General features: G+C 58.3%; 1 protein-coding gene across 3 annotated transcripts; it reads right to left on the bottom strand.

Annotated features, from left to right (window-relative positions):
• Positions 1–9,821: 9,821 nt before the first annotated feature.
• On the bottom strand, positions 9,822–16,120 carry NR1H2 (nuclear receptor subfamily 1 group H member 2). 3 transcript variants are annotated; one of them, XM_046684285.1, is made up of 10 exons: positions 15,983–16,120; positions 15,736–15,869; positions 15,145–15,206; positions 14,936–15,067; positions 14,328–14,618; positions 13,974–14,245; positions 13,596–13,775; positions 12,838–12,937; positions 10,763–10,971; positions 9,822–10,426 (listed from the first exon to the last, which is right to left on the bottom strand). In XM_046684285.1, the coding sequence occupies exons 3-10, from the start codon at positions 15,185–15,187 to the stop codon at positions 10,280–10,282; spliced, it is 1,374 nt and encodes a 457-aa protein (XP_046540241.1). In that variant the 5' UTR covers positions 15,188–15,206; positions 15,736–15,869; positions 15,983–16,120; the 3' UTR covers positions 9,822–10,279. The 3 variants fall into 3 exon arrangements, with proteins under 3 accessions (XP_046540241.1, XP_046540242.1, XP_046540243.1); XM_046684286.1 differs by lacking the exon at positions 14,936–15,067; XM_046684287.1 differs by lacking the exon at positions 12,838–12,937.
• Positions 16,121–18,743: the final 2,623 nt, after the last annotated feature.

An 18,743-nucleotide genomic window follows, 5' to 3' on the forward strand; every position in this document is an offset into this window, starting at 1 on the left:
TGGCTGATGTGACTCCCTCCCTCCCCACCTCAGTCTACCCTCCCTCCACATCCTCCCGTCCCTGTTTACTCCCCCCTTGTCACCCGCCCCGCTCAGCCTCTCCCCTCGTCCCACATCACATCACAGACTTGGTCCTTAGCACGTCCCTTTCTTTCCCATAAAGCTCTGTCATCGAGGCCCTCGCCCGCCCACTGCCCCATCTGCCCAGGCCCTCAAGCAGCAAACAGCCGGGAAGCTTCCCCTTCAGGCCGGTTGCCGTGCTGGGGCCAGGGAGTGGCCCGAAACAGAGTCTGATCAGGTCCCCTCCCAGCTCGAAACACTGCAGAGGCCTCCCGCCCCACTTGAAAACAGAACAAAACAGCCCCTTCTACTCTGAAATAATTTCAGACTCACAGAACTCCCACATGCCCGTCGCGCAGGTCCCCCAAGTGTCGATATGGCCACCTCTGCTGCCCTCCCTCCACCCCCAGAGAACGTGCACAACTCACACGACCATTTGTTTTCCTCTTTAAGGACATTCTCTTAAATAAGCATGGCGCAATGGTCAGATCCAGGACATTTAACACTGACTCAGTAATAATATAAAATAAAGAGTTCATTTTCCAATTTCTCCCATTATCCCCAAAATGCCCTTTAGAGCAGCCCCGGCCCTCAATCCAGGATGCACTGTAGCAAACACAACAACAAAAAATAGACACTGCTGTTCATGTGTGTTTACATGTATTCTTTTTCTTTTTTGAGGAAGATTGGCCCTGAGCTAACCTCCAGACCCATCTTCCTCTATTTTGTATGTGGGATGCTGCCACAGCATGGCTTGATGAGCGGTGTGTAGGTCTGTGCACGGGATCGGAACTGGTGAACCCCAGACCACTGAAGCAGAGCCCGTGAGCTTGACCACGACATCACCAGGCTGGCCCGTTCATGCATTCTCAATTGCAACCTATAAGAAATTACTCGGGGGTTATGTTCCGACAGGATGTATTGACTATACTCAGGTTCAGCCTATTCAAGTTGGTAACTTCACTGTGGTTCAGTAAGAGAATATTCTCAGGAAATGGACACTCAAGTACTTAGGGGTAAACGGCCAAGACGTACACAAGCTGTTCTGAAGTTTTTTTATAAAGTGTGCACGTGCATACAGAGAGGAGAAAAAGAAAGCATGTGTGCAAATCATAAAGTAAAAAAAGAAAAATGTGAAAACAGGTGAATCTGGTAAAGGGAAGACAGGCATTCCTTGAATTATTCTTATTCTTTCAACCTTCCCATGTTTGAAATTATTCAAAAAGAGAATGAAATTTTAGAAAAGTACACGTCTGGGCCAGCCCAGTGGCTGGTGATGTAAGTTTGTGTGCTCTGCTTTGGCAGGCCAGCGTCCACAGGCCCAGATCCCAGGCGCAGAGCTACACACTGCTCATCAAGCCACACTGTGGCGGCGTCCCACATACAAAACAGAGGAAAATGAGCAGGGATCTTAGCTCAGGGCGAATCTTCCTCACCAAGAAAAAAAAAGAAAAATGAAAAGTACATGTCTCCCAGTGTCCAGGCTGAGACAGAGGGGATTATGGGAACCTAGAGCAGACCCCAGACCCAGGTGGGGCAGGGAGGAGAGGAGGGGACAGGTCAGCCACCCCAGGTTCAAGGGAAGACCTCTGGATCCCATAACTACCCCCCCACATCCAGTCTCCCCTCTTCATCCTTTTTGCAACTGACCCCTTGCCTTGGGGCTGCCACAGGCCCCCGAGCTCGAGACTACGTCCCCCAGGGTGCACTGCTAGGGGTGGTCAGGTTACCGAATTCTCTCTCACTGGACGGGAGTGACTGCGAGGTGTGCAACCTCCGGGACAGCCTCAAAAGGAAGCTTGCCCTCCAGCCTCGTCCCGATTCTCGAAGGCTGGAGCATGGACGTGGTGGTGGTAAACCAGCCCGGACCACAGGGACAAGGATACAACCCAGAGAACACGGAGCTACAAGATGGAAGGAACCTGGGTCCCTCAACAGCCTTTTGGAGCCAAATTACCTACTTTTGGAGTGTTACGTGGAGGAGTAAACTTGAATCTTGCCTGAGCCACTGTGATTTGGGGCCTCTGTTACAGCAGCCTAGCCCAGACCTTAAACACAGCACAGAAAAACTCTGAACTGACGGGGGATGTGTTACTGCAAGCATCTGGAGGTGGTACAGCACAGACTACCTCTCAGCACGGAAAAGGAGGCAGCTGACATACACACAGAATTCAAAAACACGCCGAACTCCGGGAGCCAGACACCAGGGCATCCTGGGGGAAGGGGCAGTGACTGCTAATGGGAGGGGTTTCCTTTAGGGGGGATGAAAAGGTTCTGGAACTAGAGGGAGCTGGTGGCTACACAACACTGTGAGTGTGCCAAATGCCACTGAACCACACACCTTAAAATGGTTAATTTCATCTCAATTAAAAGAGTATATATCGTAGGATGCCATTTACAGAAAGTTCTAGAATAGACTAATCTATGGTGCCAGAAATCAGGCTAGTGGCTGCTTCTGGGGTGGGAGAAAGTGACAGGCAAGGAGCTGGAAGGAATTTTCTGGGACGAGGGCAATGTGTATCCAGCTGCCCTCTTGAGGCCTGTGCTTTCACTCTATGTAAATTACACCTCAAGAGAAAACACAAAAGCGGGGAAGTGGCAGTTCCACATCTAGGGGTTCACGCTGCAGACACATTATCAGATAAGGAAAACCTGCCTTTACAAGGTTATTTCCGGCAGCATTGTTTGCGATCGCAAAAGTCTGGAAACCACCTAAATGTCCTCCCCTGGAGCACTGTTTCCCTGAGCCACGGTAATTCCGCTCCACGGAATACTATGCAGCTGGATACAGGAATGAGGAAGCTCTCTGTGCCGACACCGGGGCTCTCAAAGCCGCATTGTTAGGCAGAGGAGGCGAGGTGCGGGATGGTGTACTTACAGTGCTATCTCTTGTATTTAAAAAACAAAAAAAAGGCCAGGAAACTGTTTTAGATTAAAGGAGAGACTATGGAGCCATAACTAACGCAAGGGGTAATCCCAGATCGGATCTTAGATTAAAAAATTGAAAATAGCTACGATATTACCGGAACCACAGGGCAAAGTGAATAACTGTCAATGAGACAACAGCGCCGTCTCTCATAAATGGCCTGATTATGATAACTGTACTGTAGTTACGTAGGCGGGTGTCCTCATTCTAAGAGACATCTGCTGGAGTGCTTGGAGGCCAAGTATCATGATGACCACAACCTTCAAATAGTTCAGTCAAAAAAGAAAACACTGTGTGTATGTGTGTGATGCGTTAACAATCAGTGACTCCCAGCAAGGGGTACGTGGATGTTCATCATCTTTGTCTTACAACTTCTCTACAGGCTTGAAAATTTTCAAAATAAAAAGTTGGACGGGGGTGGCTTGGTGGTGCAGCAGTTAAGCTCGCACATTCCGCTTCGGCAGCCTGGAGTTCGCCAGTTCAGATCCTAGGTGTGGACCTATGCACTGCTCATCAAGCCGTGCTGTGGTAGGTGTCCCACATATAAAGTAGAGGAAGATGGGCACGGATGTTAGCTCAGGGCCAGTCTTCCTCAGCAAAAAAAAAAAATCAAAAAAAAAAAAATCAAAAAAAGTGGCGGGAAATGCGTAAAAGACAAACATTTGCACAAGGTAGACTGGAGAATATGTATAAATATGTTTGCTACTGATGCATAATTCTGGAAGGGCAAGCAATAAACTGCTAACACTGGTTTCCTGGCTGGGGGTGGGGAGATAGGTTTACTGATAGAATCATCACCCCAACAAGACAACCCGCACCCATCAGCTGTCACCCTACACTCAGCCCATCCTGCCCCAGCCCGGAGCAACCCCTCATCTCCTTTGTCTGTCCTGATGCATAACTTGCCACGCTGGGCATTCCCTCTAAACAGAATCTCAGGATCCGCATCCTTTCGTGTGGGGTTTCCCTTCCTGAGGATGATGTTTGCAAGGCCCGCCGGGTTGCAGCTGGGAGGGTGCTGCATCCCTCTCACGCCCGCACAGCCTCCCACGGGCAGCTCCCACCACACCGTGTCCAGCCCGCCCCCCTGGGGAACAGGGGGTGTCCGCACCTTCTGGCTGCCGCGAACAGGGCTACAACCGAGTGTACGCAAGCTGCGTCCAGAAGACTCTGAACCCACCCTCCCTCCGCACCTTTGGGGTGCGAACTGTGTGCACACGTGGCTTAGCTCACAGGAAGGAAAGAGCCAGAAGGCCTGGCTCCAGCCGTGCACGAGGCCAGAGACACAGACGGTAACAACGTGTGGGAGAGGCCTGGCTCGGGCAGAGGGAGCGGAGGGAGGTGGAAGAGGGCCGACTGGCTCCCCGGGGTCAGGGGCTGAGGCCAGGGGCTGCGGTGGCAGGGACGGTGTCACCAGGAGCAAAGTCTAGCTTCCCGTGCTGGTCCCACATCCCGGGCACTGTCCACCGTGCACAGTCAGGCGAGGCAGCCTGGGGAGGGAGGAGGCCCCGGGGCGCCCCTGCTCGGCCGCCCCAGAACAGGACAGGAGCATGGCTGGCAGGCGCCGTGCGCTCCCTTGCTCGATCCTTCGGCAGCAAATACTGATCAGCGAGTGCAGCAATGACACCACACCGAGTGCCCGCCTGGGTCATGTGGGAGTTTCTCTGTGCCGCTCCCCCCTCGATGTTCTCGTCCCATCTCACTGACTCGGCGTTAAATGCCATCCCTCAGCTCCTCACTCCTGCCTTTGTCTCCGGCCCAGCCCCCTCCCCAGGCGCCAGGCAGGCAGATCAACCGCCTGCCCCAGGGTGGTGAGGCTGTCTCTTCAGGCATCTCAGACATGAGCTGGGCTCCTGACCTCCCCCGACACCTGCTCCTTGCCCCCACCGGCTCCCTCCATTCAGTCAACAGCAGCTCCCACCAGGCCAACCACCTCGGAGCCCCCCAGCTTCGTCCTTCCCCTCGGCCCTCATGCTCGCTCCATCTGCAACTCCCACAGTCCTGACCCTCGGCTTCTCAGCCCCCGTGCCGCTCCCTGCCGGTCCCTCTGGTTCTAGGACCGCGGCTCCTTTCTCCCGTGCATTGCTGTCGGCCTGTCTCCCCCTGCTGGAACACGAGCTCCGCGCAGGCAGGGATCCGCATGTCTCGGTCACAGAGCCTGGCACAGAGAGGGCTCAAGAAATGTCTGTTCAATGAATGCACAGCGTCCGCAGCCCTACGGTGCCCCTCATTCCACCCCGCCCTCGTCAGCGTATTCTCCACACGGCAGCCAAAGGGCTCCTGTACAGACACGCCCCATCAGCCTGTCCCTCCTCAGCTCAAAGCCCATCCCCAGGTCCCATCTTGGGCAGAGTTAAAGCAAAGTCCTCATCATAGCCCACAAGACCCTGCATGACCGCCCCCAGCCCCTTTCAGACACCACCTCCCCCTCCCCCCTGCTCACTCAGCTCCAACCACTTGCCTCCTCTTTGTTCCTTAGACAGTCCAGGCTGGGTCCTGCCTCAGGACCTTTGCACAGGCTGTTCCCTCTACCCTGCCAAGTGCTTTTCCTCAGACGCCCCCACGGCTTCCTCCCTCCCCTCCTTCGGGTCTTTGCTCCAGTGTCACCTTCACAGTGAGGCTGTTTACAAGCGTGGCTTGTGGCCCCGGAGGCAGGAGAACAATAACTTTGTCAACATGTGTTCATAAGGGCACTTTCACAGACATAGTTATAGGTATTCATCCTATAACAACCCTCAACATCCTCAACAACCCCTTTCCTGGCTCTATTTTCCTCGATGACACTTGTCGCTGTCTGGTGTGCTGTACCAGTTCTCAGAGTTCTCAGTGTGGTCCACAACCTGGCAGCCTGAGCTTTCCGGGGGAACTTGCTGAGATGCTAACTGTCAGGCCCCACCCCAGACAGACTGAATTGGGCCCTCTGGGGGGTGGGCCCAGCAGCCTGTGTGGTAACAGCCCCCCAGGGTGTCCAATACAGCTCAAGTCTGAGAACCGCTGCTCCTGTGTGTTGTTTACCATCTGTCCCCAGGAGAATGGGTGCCGAGGGCTCTGTCGTGCTTCCTGCCATCTCTCATGTACCCAGAAGAGCGCCGGGGACGGAGGACACGCTCAATAAACATTTTGTGAATGAAGAAACTTCTGAGGCAGGCGTTGCTATTAGCCTCCAATGCAATGACCAGAACGGAGGCCCAGAGAGGTGAAGCTACCTGCCCGAGGTGGCAGAGCTAGCTCAGAGGGGCGGCTGGCTCCAGAGCCCACTGTTACCCGGCACTCCAAACTGCCAGCCCCCAGGTGCCAGGCCAGACACGGGGGAAAGTGCCCTCTGCCCAGGGGTGACACATAGAAGATGGATCCACCTGCTTGCCCCCCTCCCACCCCCCCGTTCCGGGGCGCGCCCACATCTGCTGGGGGAACGATTAAATAATTACAATGGGACTGTTGCCTCTTGTCCCCTGAAAGTGTCGCACTGTTCACGGTTTGGCCTTGTCCCTCCTCCGGGCCTCCCTGACCCCCGCTGTCCTTGTCACAGGCCGGCGACCATCTGGGCCTGTGTCTGACCCCCTCACGGGCAGGGGAGGGTGTGGTGCTTCTCCGGGCCCCCGGCATCGCCCAGCACAGGCCTGACCAGGGAAGCGTGTGCTGCACGAAACCCTCCTTTCTCTTGGCCGCCCAGCTCCCCTGCCTCCCCAGAGACTCGGCTCCAGGTCAACCCTGCGGCCGATCAGCCGGCCCTCGGGGCCCGCACAGCGCCTCGCACTACTTTCTGCACGCTTGTTCCACTGCTCGTGCACCACGAGCTGGGCCTGCGTCAGGTCGTGAGCTCCTCAGAAACAGGGGTCAGGGTCTCGCTGGAGCCGGGGTCCCCAGCGTCCCCCAGGACAGCGCCGGGAACGCGGGCCACTTCAGGTCGTGTCTGTTCAGACTCCCCTCGAGTGTCACCAGCTCCACGAGTCCTCCCCAAGCCCCGGCTTCTCTCGGCTCCCAAAGACCAGTGCTGCCTCGTTACAGCTCAGAGCACCCTGCGCTGAGATCTCTCCTTCCTCAACCAAACTGAACAATCAGTGGCTCCCCAGGGCCCAGCAAAGGGCCTGCCGCGAGGGCAGCTGACCGAAGGACCAGAGAGAGGGAGGAGCGCTGCAGAGGAGGGAAGGGCATGCCCAAGGCCCTGAGCGCGGGAGGAACGGCTCTAAGAGTCAGGGGAGGCCTGGGCGGCGAAGGGCAGGATGGAGGAGAAGAGACGAGGTAACTCGAGGTTCCTGGAGCGGGTGGGGCTACAAAGCTGAGACCCTGATGTCACCCAGCCCACCCACTGCACCCCAGCTCGGCCCTCAGCATGGCCCCCAAACCTGCTCTCCCTCAGCCCCCTCCATCCAGCCTGTTGCTCAAACCACAAAGCCCGGCCACCTGGGGGTCCTCTGCCCTACACCCCTGCCGGTTCAAACCCCCCAGACAGCTTAAGCCTGGCAGATTCTCTCCACTTGCGCTGTAGGCTGGGCCACCTGCTACGCCCTCTCGCCTCCTCACTGGTCTCCCTGCTTCCCCTCCTGCTCCTGCTACAATCCCATCTTTACTCGGCAGCCAGTGAATTTTTCAAAACGCAGGGTAGGCGGGTGGGAGGGTCAGGTTGCTCTGATGCTCCAAACCTTCTCCAGCTCCCTATCGAACTTAGAACAAAAGCCAGAGCCCCCACCAAGATTTCCAAGGCCCCGCAAGATCTGGCTCCCCATCCCGTCCTCAACCTCACCGGTTCCCTTGGCTCCACCTACAAACACACCAAGCTCCTCCCTACCCCAGGGCCTTTGCACCTGATGGTCCCCCTAGCCGGATCTTCCTCTACACGGCTGACTTCTCTCTCAAATGTCACTTCCCCAAAGAAGCGACTCCTGACCCCTCCAGCTAAAGAAACAGGCTACTCTGTATTACTTCACTTCGAGTAACGCATCACAGCCTGAAAGCATTGCTTTCCCGTCATTATCTGTCTACCGTCTGACCTATTCGGGCTGTAGCCCCTGCTTCTGCGACAGTACCCAGTATTTGGTGAATAAAGGACGACACCACGCCCCCACGTGCCCCATGCAGCCCCCCTGTGCCTCCGGGATCCCGTCGCCCCACAGATCCTCCAGGGCGCGTCCCCACCCCGCCCCGCCCCCGGGGGCCGGGCGCCCTGCTCTTGCGCCCCCCGCGCGCCGAGGGACCCCTGCCCGTCATCCCCCGCGCGCCCCCCGCACGCGCCCGGGAGACGGAGGGCCGTGCCCCTCTTCCGCGCGCCCCGAGCCACGGGGACGCCGCCCCCGCCGCCGCGCGACCCCTCTCGACCCTCTCTCCGGCCTAGGTCCCCGGTTCCTCCAGCCCCGCTCCCTGCCAGGCCACGTCCCCTGCCATTCCCCGTCTCCCTCTGCTCACCCGCTTCAAACGCCGTTTCCCGCCACAGCCGACGCCGCCGCGACCTCTGACTCCGGCGCGCGCAGGCCCAGAGCCGCCGCGCGCCAGCCGGGCCACGCCCCTCGCGCCCAAGTAGGGCGAGGCCACGCCCCAAAGTGGCATCTGGCCACGCCCCGTCCTTACCAGTGAGGAACAGGCCACGCCCCTCCCCCATTTGGGGCGTGGCCTCGTTCCCTCACGACGAATCCTCGCCAAGCCCCGCCCCCTCGGTCGTGTGCGTCCCAAAGCCACGCCCCCCTGAGGCTGCGTCGCGACCTCGTGCGGCCTGCGCGCCCCGCGGCCCTGGCCCCACCCCCGCCCGCGGGCGCTGCGCGCGCATCCCTCGCTCCCCCGCCCGCCTCCTGCCCGAGGCCGGGCCCTGGGCGCTGTCCATCTTTCCCCCAGCGGCGTGGTGTCCGTCCGCCCCGCAGAGGCTGGCACACGCGCGCCCAGGTCCCTGCCCGGTTTGCTCTCCTGTCTCACAGCCTCAGTTTCCCCATCTGTAGACTAGACTCTGGGCAGGGCGGGCACACCTGGGGGGTGCCAGGCGCGCCGCTCGGAATGGGGCGATGGCTTGTAACTGCTCTCACTTCCGCCCTAAAAAACCTACCTTTCGGGACCCAGCCCATCCCTTCAAGCAACCCCTCCTCCCGCTTCGACCAGGGCCCAGGACTGTCCATCCCACTCACGCCGGGGCCCCCGAGGGCCTGGCACAGGGGAGGAGGAATTAGGAGAACCCCCCGGCTGTCTGTACTCTGAACTCACGGGGGCTTCTCACCTTCCAGACCTGGCACGTGCCCTTCCTGCAACTTGGGGGCCCAGCCCTCTGGGTCTCACGACTTAGGTCCAGCTAGGACGTGGCCTCCTTCGTGAGGGTTGCCGACTTCCTCCTCTGGCTCCCACACTGCCCTGTGCTGCCCCCACTAGAGCCCCTACTCCCTGACATTCTAGCTGTCCCTGTGCATCCATCCCCCCACTGCCAGGCTGACTGGTACCCACCTCCCAGTTGGGACTTCATCTTGTCGGCTGTTTCCAGTGCCTAAACTTGTGTTTGGGTCACAGTAAATGCCCCCTCCGTCTGTTGGATGGATGACATCTGTGTCCCCAGAATGGCCAGCAGAGTGCCCGCCCAGCCCACAAGTGGCTTCGGCAAGTACATGTTGACTGATGGAAGGCCCCACCCCCTCATCCACTTAAATCCTCCTCGTTGATCAGGAGTGGGCTCCAACTCACCTTGTCCTGGGAGGTGACCCCGAGGCTGTCAGGGGCCTCTCCTGGGCCCCCACGGCGCCCAGTCACATCACCGTGACACCCCATGAGCCCAGCACCAGGGAGGCCTCGGGTCCCATCTGTGGGGCCATGTCCACGAAGACCCTGGCAGCCCACCCCCTTTGCATCTCACACTGACTCTGGCTGCGGGCAGGTTTCTATTCATATTTTATTTTCCTGTTTTTGTGGGTTTTTTTAGTTTTATTAAATAAAAGGAGCAGAGGGAGAGGGGGCCTCTGGTCTCTCAGGCTGCGGGAGAGCCACAGGGCCTCCTCTCCCTCTGTTCAAGGTGCTTTGCGCGGTAGGCTTGAGGTGGAAGCTGGGGTGGGGAGGCCAGCTGGGAGTGCTTGGAGAGGTCAGAGGGCAGGACCTGTGATCCATCCCCCCCTCCCAGGAAGACTGGTGGACAGGGAGGGAGCGTCCTGGACCCCGAGTGGGGCTCATCCTGAGGGCCAAGGGCTGGTGGGGCCGGGGCCTGCGCTTCAAGCCACAGAGTGGGACCCCCGGCCCGGCCCTGGCCCCTTCCCACCCCAGGAGGAGGAAGGGGCGACAGTGTCCATTCAGCGGAGGGTGCGGGGCTGTGGGGCGGGGTGGCCGGGCCCCTCACTCGTGGACATCCCAGATCTCCGACAGCAGAGGCGGCAGCTTCTTGTCCTGCAGCCGCAGGGCGAAGACCTGCTCCGAGTGCACGGAGCTCAGCGTGCGCAGGCTCACCAGCTTCATCAGCATGCGGGGGAAGCGCAGCTGGTCCTGCGGGGGAGCCGGAGGGAGGTGGGCACCGGCCAGCCCACCCGGGCCACCCCCTCCCCAGGCCGAGCCCGTGTGGGGAGGGCTGGGCAGAGCATGGGGCCCCCCTACCCCTATGATTGGACTCCTCGCTCCTTGGGGAGGGGGCCTGAGGACAGATCGCTGAGGGGACATCAGCCAGGGCTCAGAGAGCTGCCAGGGGGGCTGGGAGGGAGCTCAGACGAGGAAGCAAGACCCCAGCGCCGGGCTGACCCCATGTGGACCTCGACCTCCTGTCCCACCCCGAGGCTTGGGTGGCACCCGCTCTGCCAGGAGGGGCGGGGCTCCAGGTGGCCGCACCTGTGGCCTCTTGATGCGCGTGTAGGACAGCAGGGCCTCCACGTAGGGCTGCTGCAGGGCCTCCACGCGGCTCGTCTCCTGCACGTTGGGCCGGTCGGCCGAGAAGATGTTGATGGCGATGAGGAGGGCGTACTCGGCGTCGTCCAGGCCCAGCCGCTGCATGGCCCGCGAGAACTCGAAGATGGGGTTGATGAACTCCACCTGCAGGCCTGCGGGGCGGGAGGCCCCGGTCAGCGCCCCCGGCCCGATGACACCGGCCCCTGACCTGCCCGCTGTCCGCGGGGCAAGGAAAACAGCACCAACGACACCGCTCTTGTAACTTCTGTTCCCTCTGTGTCCCCACTGCCCGGCACAGCAGAGTGGGTGCGCCACAAACCTTGCCCAAGTGAGGGAATGAGTAAGGGGTGGGGGGCGAACATTTATTCAGGATTAGAAACACCCCATCAACCCCTTCGCTTCCTTCCTGGCTTCCTGGGACCTCTTCTCAGGAAAAGGAAGGAGTTTTAAACCTAGGTCACATTGTGTCACCCCCTGCGATGGCTTCCAAGAGGGACTCCTTCCTTCATCAAACTTCAGCGGCATTTACTCTGCGCCAGGTCGCTGGGCAGAGATGTTTACAAGACAAGGTCCCCTCCTGTGGCACTTACATCTGGGAGTGGAGGGGACAGATAACAGACACAGAAGTTAACCCTCTGGACTTCTACGAATGAAGGTAACACAGGCAAGAGTAGGGGCCACTGAGAGTCACGTGGACACTCGGCAAAGGTGGTCCCCGTGGGGTGACCTTTAAGCAATGACCTGAAGGCGGAGAGGGAGCGAGTTATGAGGATGCCTAAGTGCTCCGGGTATGGGACCACTGTCTGTTTTCCCGGGGACGGCCGGCTTCCTGGGGCACACGACTTTTGGTGTCAAAAGTGGGAAGGTCCTGGGCAAACCGGGACAAGCTGGTCACCCAAGTTCTGGGCAGAGGGCACACGCAGCAGGAACAAAAGCCCCGAGGCGGGAGCACATGTGGTGGGTTTAAATAAGAGGGAGGAGGCCAGTGGGCCCAGAGGAGGGTGAGCGAGGGGAGAGGGTGGGTCACGGTGAGGACTGTGGCTTTGCTCCCAGTGAGACGGGAGCCACGGAGGGTTCTGAGCCGAGAAGGGACGTGAGCTGACTCGGGTGTGGATAGGGTCCTCCTGACTGCCATGTGAACAGACACACTGGGCAGGGGTGGAGGAGGCAGCCCATGAGGGACCTCAGCAAGGTTCCAGGGACAGACAACTGAGGCTTGGATTGTGGCGGTGGGCCTTCCTGTAGGTCCTTAAAACCGTCCAGCTCTTCCTCCACCTCAGGGCCTTTGCACATGCTGACCCCCCCCCCCCCAGAAACACTCTCCCCCCACAATGCTCCCCTGCCAGGTTCATACCCTAGGAGTTACTGGGACTGTTTGGGTGTTGGAAGGGCCAGGAGTCAGAGAAAGGAAAGAAGACGGGGTTAGCAGTAGAGGGTGGGAGTACAGAGAGGTGTCTCAGGGACAGATGCCAGGAAAGCACGACTTACTGAGAAAGCCCAGAGGCCGAGGGAGCGAGGCCTTTGCACATGCGGTGGGCAATGGTACTCCCCACCTCCCTTTGCCTAGGTGATGCCTCTCACCCCTCAGGCCTCAGCTCAACTGCACTTCGTCCAGAAGCCCACCACCTGGGGCACATCTCCCATTTAGTGCTCTTTGAGGGCAGGGACTAGGGCTGCCCTGTACAGTTGGGCAGGTTGCGCACTTCACAATGGACCAAGATCCAGCCTCCCTCGGGCAGGACCAGGTTCGGGGAGGAGAGAGTGTCTTGTTTTCCTTCCCACCGAGATGCCCCACGTGATAGCAGAGACCTGTCTTGTCCTGCACTGCGTTCCGCTGTACAGAGTGGCACTCGATAAATGTGCTCTTATCTTGCTTCAGGGTTGGCTCAACTCTCACCCCGCTTTGGAGATAAACAACTGGAGGCTCAGACAGGGATGAGCCAGCCCGAGGTCTCGCAGCCAGCAGGGCGCCCCAGCCCCCACCCCGGCCCCCCGCCGCCAGCCGCTCTGGGCCAGACCTGCGCGGTGGAAGTCATCCTTGCTGTAGGTGAAGTCCTTCAGGAAAGTGATGCATTCTGTCTCATGGTTGTAGCGTCTGGCTGTCTCCAGCAGCATGATCTGGGGACAGCAGGCAGGGCGGTGGACAGGGCCACGAGGGGTCCCTGTGAGCCTTGAGCCACCAGTCCCTCCTCTCCTGGCCTGAATGGGGGACCTGGCCTTGCCAGGATCGGCCCTGGCCCTCTGCCCCCTGCCCCCGGTTCTCTCAGCCGCGCCAGCCTGTGTCAGACTCCCCGCTCTCTCCCTCCTCCAGCTTTAGCACCCACAGCCCCTCCACCCAGGACGCTCTCCCCAGCTGGCTACGAGGCATGAGGGCAGGGATTTCTGTGTGGTTCGTTCACTGCCACAGACCCAACACTTCCAATGGAGCCTGACATCCTCTAGGCACTCGGTATTTACTCGTGACCGTTGTTTTGGTTCAAACGTCAACTCTCTGAATAGCCCTTTCAGCACATTCTCTAAAGCGTGCCCCTCCAGCCCAATCCTCAGTTTTATTCTCAGCCTCAGCCCATTTCCTTTCTCTCCTTGGCTCCTGGGAAGCTCTGATTATCTTGTTTAGTATTTTGACATGCTCCCGTAGGATGTGATCCCCCACGAAGGTGAGGACTGGCAGAGCCTTGCTCGTCCCTCTGGGCCCAGCCTCCTGGGGCTCATCTCTGTGGTTCCCCCGTGCAGAGACAGGATGGGCCTTGATGAGGATGGGCGGGCTGGCCGTTACCTCAATGGTAGATGCCTTCAGCAGGGCGATCTGGTCCTCACGGCCCAGCTGCAGGAAGCCGGGCACCTGTTTGGCGAAGTCCACGATCTCCTGGACTGAGATGATGGCCAGCTCCGTGAAGTGAGCGAAACGCTGCTGGCGGGCGTCGCGGGACTGGGGGTCTGCGCCCAGGGGCCAGGGCTGGGGACACGAGGGCCCAGGGTGACTCACGAGACTCCTTCCCTGAGCCCAACGCCATGGGGGCATCTTGAGGCAAGGCCTGCACCCTAGGAGACCCTCCTCTCGAAGGCCCTGCCCTCCAGAGCCCCAGTCCCTCCCCAGGGCCTGGGCTGCAGCCCCGCCGGGCCCCCCACCCCGAGGCTGCGGAAGGGGTCGTACCGTGACTTTGGGCTGGTCCGAGAAGGAGCGCTTGTTGCACTGCAGCTGGGCCGCCACCAACTGCTGGATCATCAGTTCCTGAGCCGCTGTTAACTGGACACCCTCGCCTTCCCCGGAGCCCTGGCCACCGCCGTCCGACCCTCCGGGGGAGGCCCCAGGCCCCGAGGCGGCGCTGCCGCTGACCCCCGGCCCTTTGGGTGACTGTTGCTGCTGCTGCTGCTGCTGTTGCTTCCGAATCTTCTTCTTCCGGATCTGTTCTTCCGAGAGGACGCCTGGGGGGGAGACACAGGCCTCAGCAGGGGCCCCAGGGCTGGGCAGCGGCCAGGCCGGCAGGGCGCCCTCCCCGGCACTCACACTGCTCCCTCATGCCGGCCTCCTTGCATTTGCGCAGCCGGCACTGCTGGCACTTGCGCCGCATGAAGGCGTCCATCTGGCAGGTGCCGCCCCCCCGGCAGGCGTAGCGCCCGGCCGCGCCTCGGACCACGCTGCGCCGGAAGAAGCCCTTGCAGCCTTCGCAGCTGAGCACGTTGTAGTGGAAGCCCGAGGCCGTGTCGCCGCACACGAGGCACAGCTCGTGGCCCAGCATCTTCGGAGCCGGGCCCTTCTTGCGCTTGCGCTCCGGCTCTTCCGCTGGGTCCGGGATGACTGCGGTGGGTGGACAGAGGCCATGAGGGGCAGAGCCACGGAGAGAAACAGCAGCCGGAGGGACAGGCCCATGTGAGATCGGGGGCAGAGAGTCGGAGTAGGGAGGGTGAGCCGGGCAGACGGCGATTCAGAGAGAAAGATATGTATAGTGAACCCCAAAGCATGAATCAAAACAAGAGGTTTCAAGGGGGAATGGAAGAAACAAAATCAACAAGAAGCTGGGGCCTCCCATCCCCATTCTGATCTTTGTCCCTTCGCAAGATCCCTCCCCGAGCCCCCATGCCAACTCTCAGCCACGTCCCTGGGCCCCGTCTCACCCACACTGCAGGCGGACCCGGCCCCATCAGTGCCTGGGACATCGGGGTCCCGACCCCCAGGCCACGGCTCAGGACCCTCGTCCTTTACAGCGGGTGAAGAGGAGGGGGCGCTGGGCTGAGGGGGGCCATTTCCTGAGAGAGGGAGGCACAGTGAGTTTCTCCTGAGAGGTGTGGGATGGGGGGGCTGGGCTGGGAAGCGGGTCACTCACCAGGCAAGGGGGAGTCCTGGGAACTCGTGGTAGGGGTGGACATGGTGGGGTCACGGAGCAACCTGCACAATACAGGGGGACTGAGAGCCTTGTGGGGCCAGGGAGGGTCAGGTTAGGCCAGCCACAGCTCTAGATGGGGGCACCTCCTTCTTCCATCTCTCCCAGACTCCTCCCCTACTGCACACAGACCCCGCCCCCAGCCCGCCTGCAAACCCTCCCCTGCAATTCTAACAGGGCCCGCCCCCTTCTGCTCCAGGACAGCCTCCTGCTGAGCCGCAAGCCCCGCCCTCCTGTAGGCCCCGCCCTCCTAGGCACCGCCCACTCAAGGCCCCGCCCACCCGCTCTTCCCAGGGACCCCACACCCCCCCTTCTGCTTGAATCCGGCTCCACCCAGTTTCGCCCCAAGCTCTCTTACCTAGACTCCACTCACCTGTGCCCAGGAAGCCCCCCCATCTCTCATCCTGACCCCACCTCCTCCCGCTCCGCTCCGCCCCCATCTCTTCTAGGTCCCGCCCCCTCCCTTCCAGGCTCCACCCTCACTCCGCCCACAGCCCCCGCCCCACCTCCTCCCAGCATGCTCCGCCCCCACACCTCGCTCCAGGTCCCGCCCCTCTCCGAACACCAGCGGGGGGCGGGGCTCATGGCTGCGCGCGAGGGTCTCGTGGGCGGCCTCTCGCGGGGTCTCCTACTCCCGTTGCCCTGGAAACAGCCGGAGGCGGCGCGAGCTAAGGAGGGGAGGGGGTGGCAGGAGAGGAGGGGGCTGAGCGGAGCAGCGCGGGGGACGCCGGGAAGCCCCGGGCCCGCGGCTCCTCCCGCGTCTCCCCACCCTCCAGTGCACCTGCCTCCGGCCCCTTGCTCTGCCTCTCCTCCTCCTCCTCCGCGTCCCCTGGCACGCCGCCGCTGCTCGGGTCCCCTCAAAAGTAACTTCGCCACTTCTTCCGGCAACCCCACCGTGCGTCACTTCCGGAAAAGGGCGGGGAGTCAGAATGGACGGACTTCCGGTCCGCCTAGGAAGAGCCAAATCGGCTGCCCCGCACGGAAGTCATGGACCCACCGGAAGGTAGCTCCGCTGGGGCGGGGCAGAAGAGTTCCGGACCCATCAATCAAACGCTGGGCCGGAAGGGGGCGTGGCCAGTCCCAAACCTTCCCGCCCTGCGCTGTGTGGCTTTAACTCAACCCTGTGCCTCTCTGGGCTCGCAGCCAAGCATTGACTCGGCACGCAGGTCCCCAGCCCTAGCTCCTTTTTGCACACGGCTGACTTAAAGCGTGTTTGTGCTTTTTTTGGTTGTTAGAAGTTTTCTGATTTTGGAGGTGCGCTGCTGGTTGGTTTTCAATACATGAATTTACAAACCTAGACCCAGAAAAAATGTATTTAAAAAAATAACTTCGTGATAGGAAGAACTTAAAAAAAAAAAGTGTAACTTCCCCTACCAAAAAGATAAAAATAATAGCTTTTAAAGAAAACTCAAAACAGTTGAACAGGTAGAAGATGGAAATTGTTCCAAAGTCTTTCCCCCAATGATTATCAGATTTATATTGAGCATATATGCATTTTTTTAAAAACTGAAATGTGTGATCCACGCTCTTTTGTAGCTTGTTTTGTCCATTCTGGCGTGGAAGCTGTGGAATTTTCCATCCCAAGATGTCACCAGTAAAACGAGTGGTTTACACGGGGCTGGCTGAACCAGTCTCTCTGTCGCTTCCTCGCTGTGCAATGTTGAGCCAAGCTATTAACCCTCCCGGTGCCTCAGTTTCCTCATCTGTACAATGGGGGCAAGAGTTTATTACGTTCTCGTTACGATGAAATGAGGCAAAAAGCCTGGACCAGGCCAGGTTCAAAATGGGGAGCCCAGTGTGTGGGAGCTAAGTTTATTCCTGTGGAAGTTTGAAGTCGTTTTTAACTTTTCACTATTAGAAAAGTTGCAAAAGACTGAAATAAGCTGAAGAGGAATTACAACGGTTTTGGGACAAATCACGTCACTCTCGGTCTCGGTGGACCCCCCTGTAAAACGGGGGGAACCATTCGTATTTCTTATGAAGGGCGTGAGGATTCGCGACAGGCAGTGCCTGGGGTGACTGAGCATCCGGGCTGCGCCAATTTTGTTATCTGACGCTAACTGCAGCCCGATGTTCTCATTTGTAACTGATCCAATATCCTCTCATTTTCTGGTAACGGCTTGATTGAAAAGTAACTCACATACTGAGACAATTCCCCCATTTAAAGTGTCCGGTCCAACAGCTCTTAGTATATTCACAGGATTGTCGCAACCGTCACCACGAGGAATTCAGGAACTCTTTTGTCACCCCCCAAAGGAAACCCCATACCTCCTAACAGTCACCCCCAATCCCCCCGTCCTTCAAGCCCTAGGCCACCGTTGATCTACTTTCTGTCTCTATGGATTTGCCTATTTTGGACGTTTCCTATAAATGGAATCTTAGAATATATGTCCTTTCGTGTCTGGCTTCTTTCACTTAGCATAATGTTTCCCAGGTCCATCTCTGTTGTAGCGTCTCTCAGTGCTTCCTGTCTGTTTCTGGCTGAATACTATTCCATGATGAGGATACGCCAGTTTATTTATCGTTCGCTAGTCGATGGCTATTTGGGTTGTATCTATTCTCGATTGTAGTCCTGCCATGAACTTTCCTGTAGGAGTTTTTGTGTAAACCTATGTTTCCATTCCTCTTGGGTATATATGCAGGAGTGGGTTTCTGGGCCATATGGTAACTCGACATTTAACTTTGGAGGACCTGCCAGGCTGCTCGCCCCGTTTGATTTCCCACCAGCAGTGTGGGAAGAGTTCAATTTCTCCGCATCCTCGTCAGCACTTGCTACTATCTGTCTTTTTTCTCATAGCCATCCTAGTGGGTGTGAAGCGATATTTCCCTGTGGTTTTAATTTGCACTTCCCTGACGGCTAGTTCTATTTCTTTTTGTCACAAATAATTTGTAACATGGACTTCTGCCTTTACTCTTCGGAAGTGAAATCCAGAGATAATATAGCTGAACTATGTCCACAACAACAATAAATGATCATTTGACTTCACCAACTGCAATACAAAAGATGAATAAGTGGAAGCTAAAGAGATCGTACTTCAACATAAGTACACAGGAGAAACAGTAGGGCAGGCAGATCTCACTTGAACATACAGAATTACTGCGAACACGTGGCCACAGTTCAGTCTGACACAGGAGTGCTGTATCACCAACCCAAATGCCTCAGGCAGCATTGCTGGTGGTGGGGGGGGGGGGGTTGCGACTTTTCCAAAACTGTGGCCGAGTCTTAATAAAATAATCAATAAGACAAACTATAATCTTTCCTTGGTATATATACGAGCTGCACCCCAAGAAAATTTAGGGTATATTAAAGTCATGTCAGAAAATAGATTGGCAATTATATGTGAAATACAGTAGGCTGAAAGTCAGATGATTATGCAACAAATTTTTGATGGAACGTCCAACAGAACATTTAAGCTTTCTATGTGCCTAACTCCTCAACCCCTGTCCAGGAAATGACGGCAGCTACCCCAGTTATGGTGGAAATAAAATGGCCCCTCGGCCCAAATAAACCTTCCAGAGGTAATGTGTGTGAGAGGGGGAGC

This window comes from Equus quagga, chromosome 13 (assembly GCF_021613505.1).
Source record: "Equus quagga isolate Etosha38 chromosome 13, UCLA_HA_Equagga_1.0, whole genome shotgun sequence".
NCBI classification, from domain to species: Eukaryota; Metazoa; Chordata; class Mammalia; order Perissodactyla; family Equidae; genus Equus; species Equus quagga.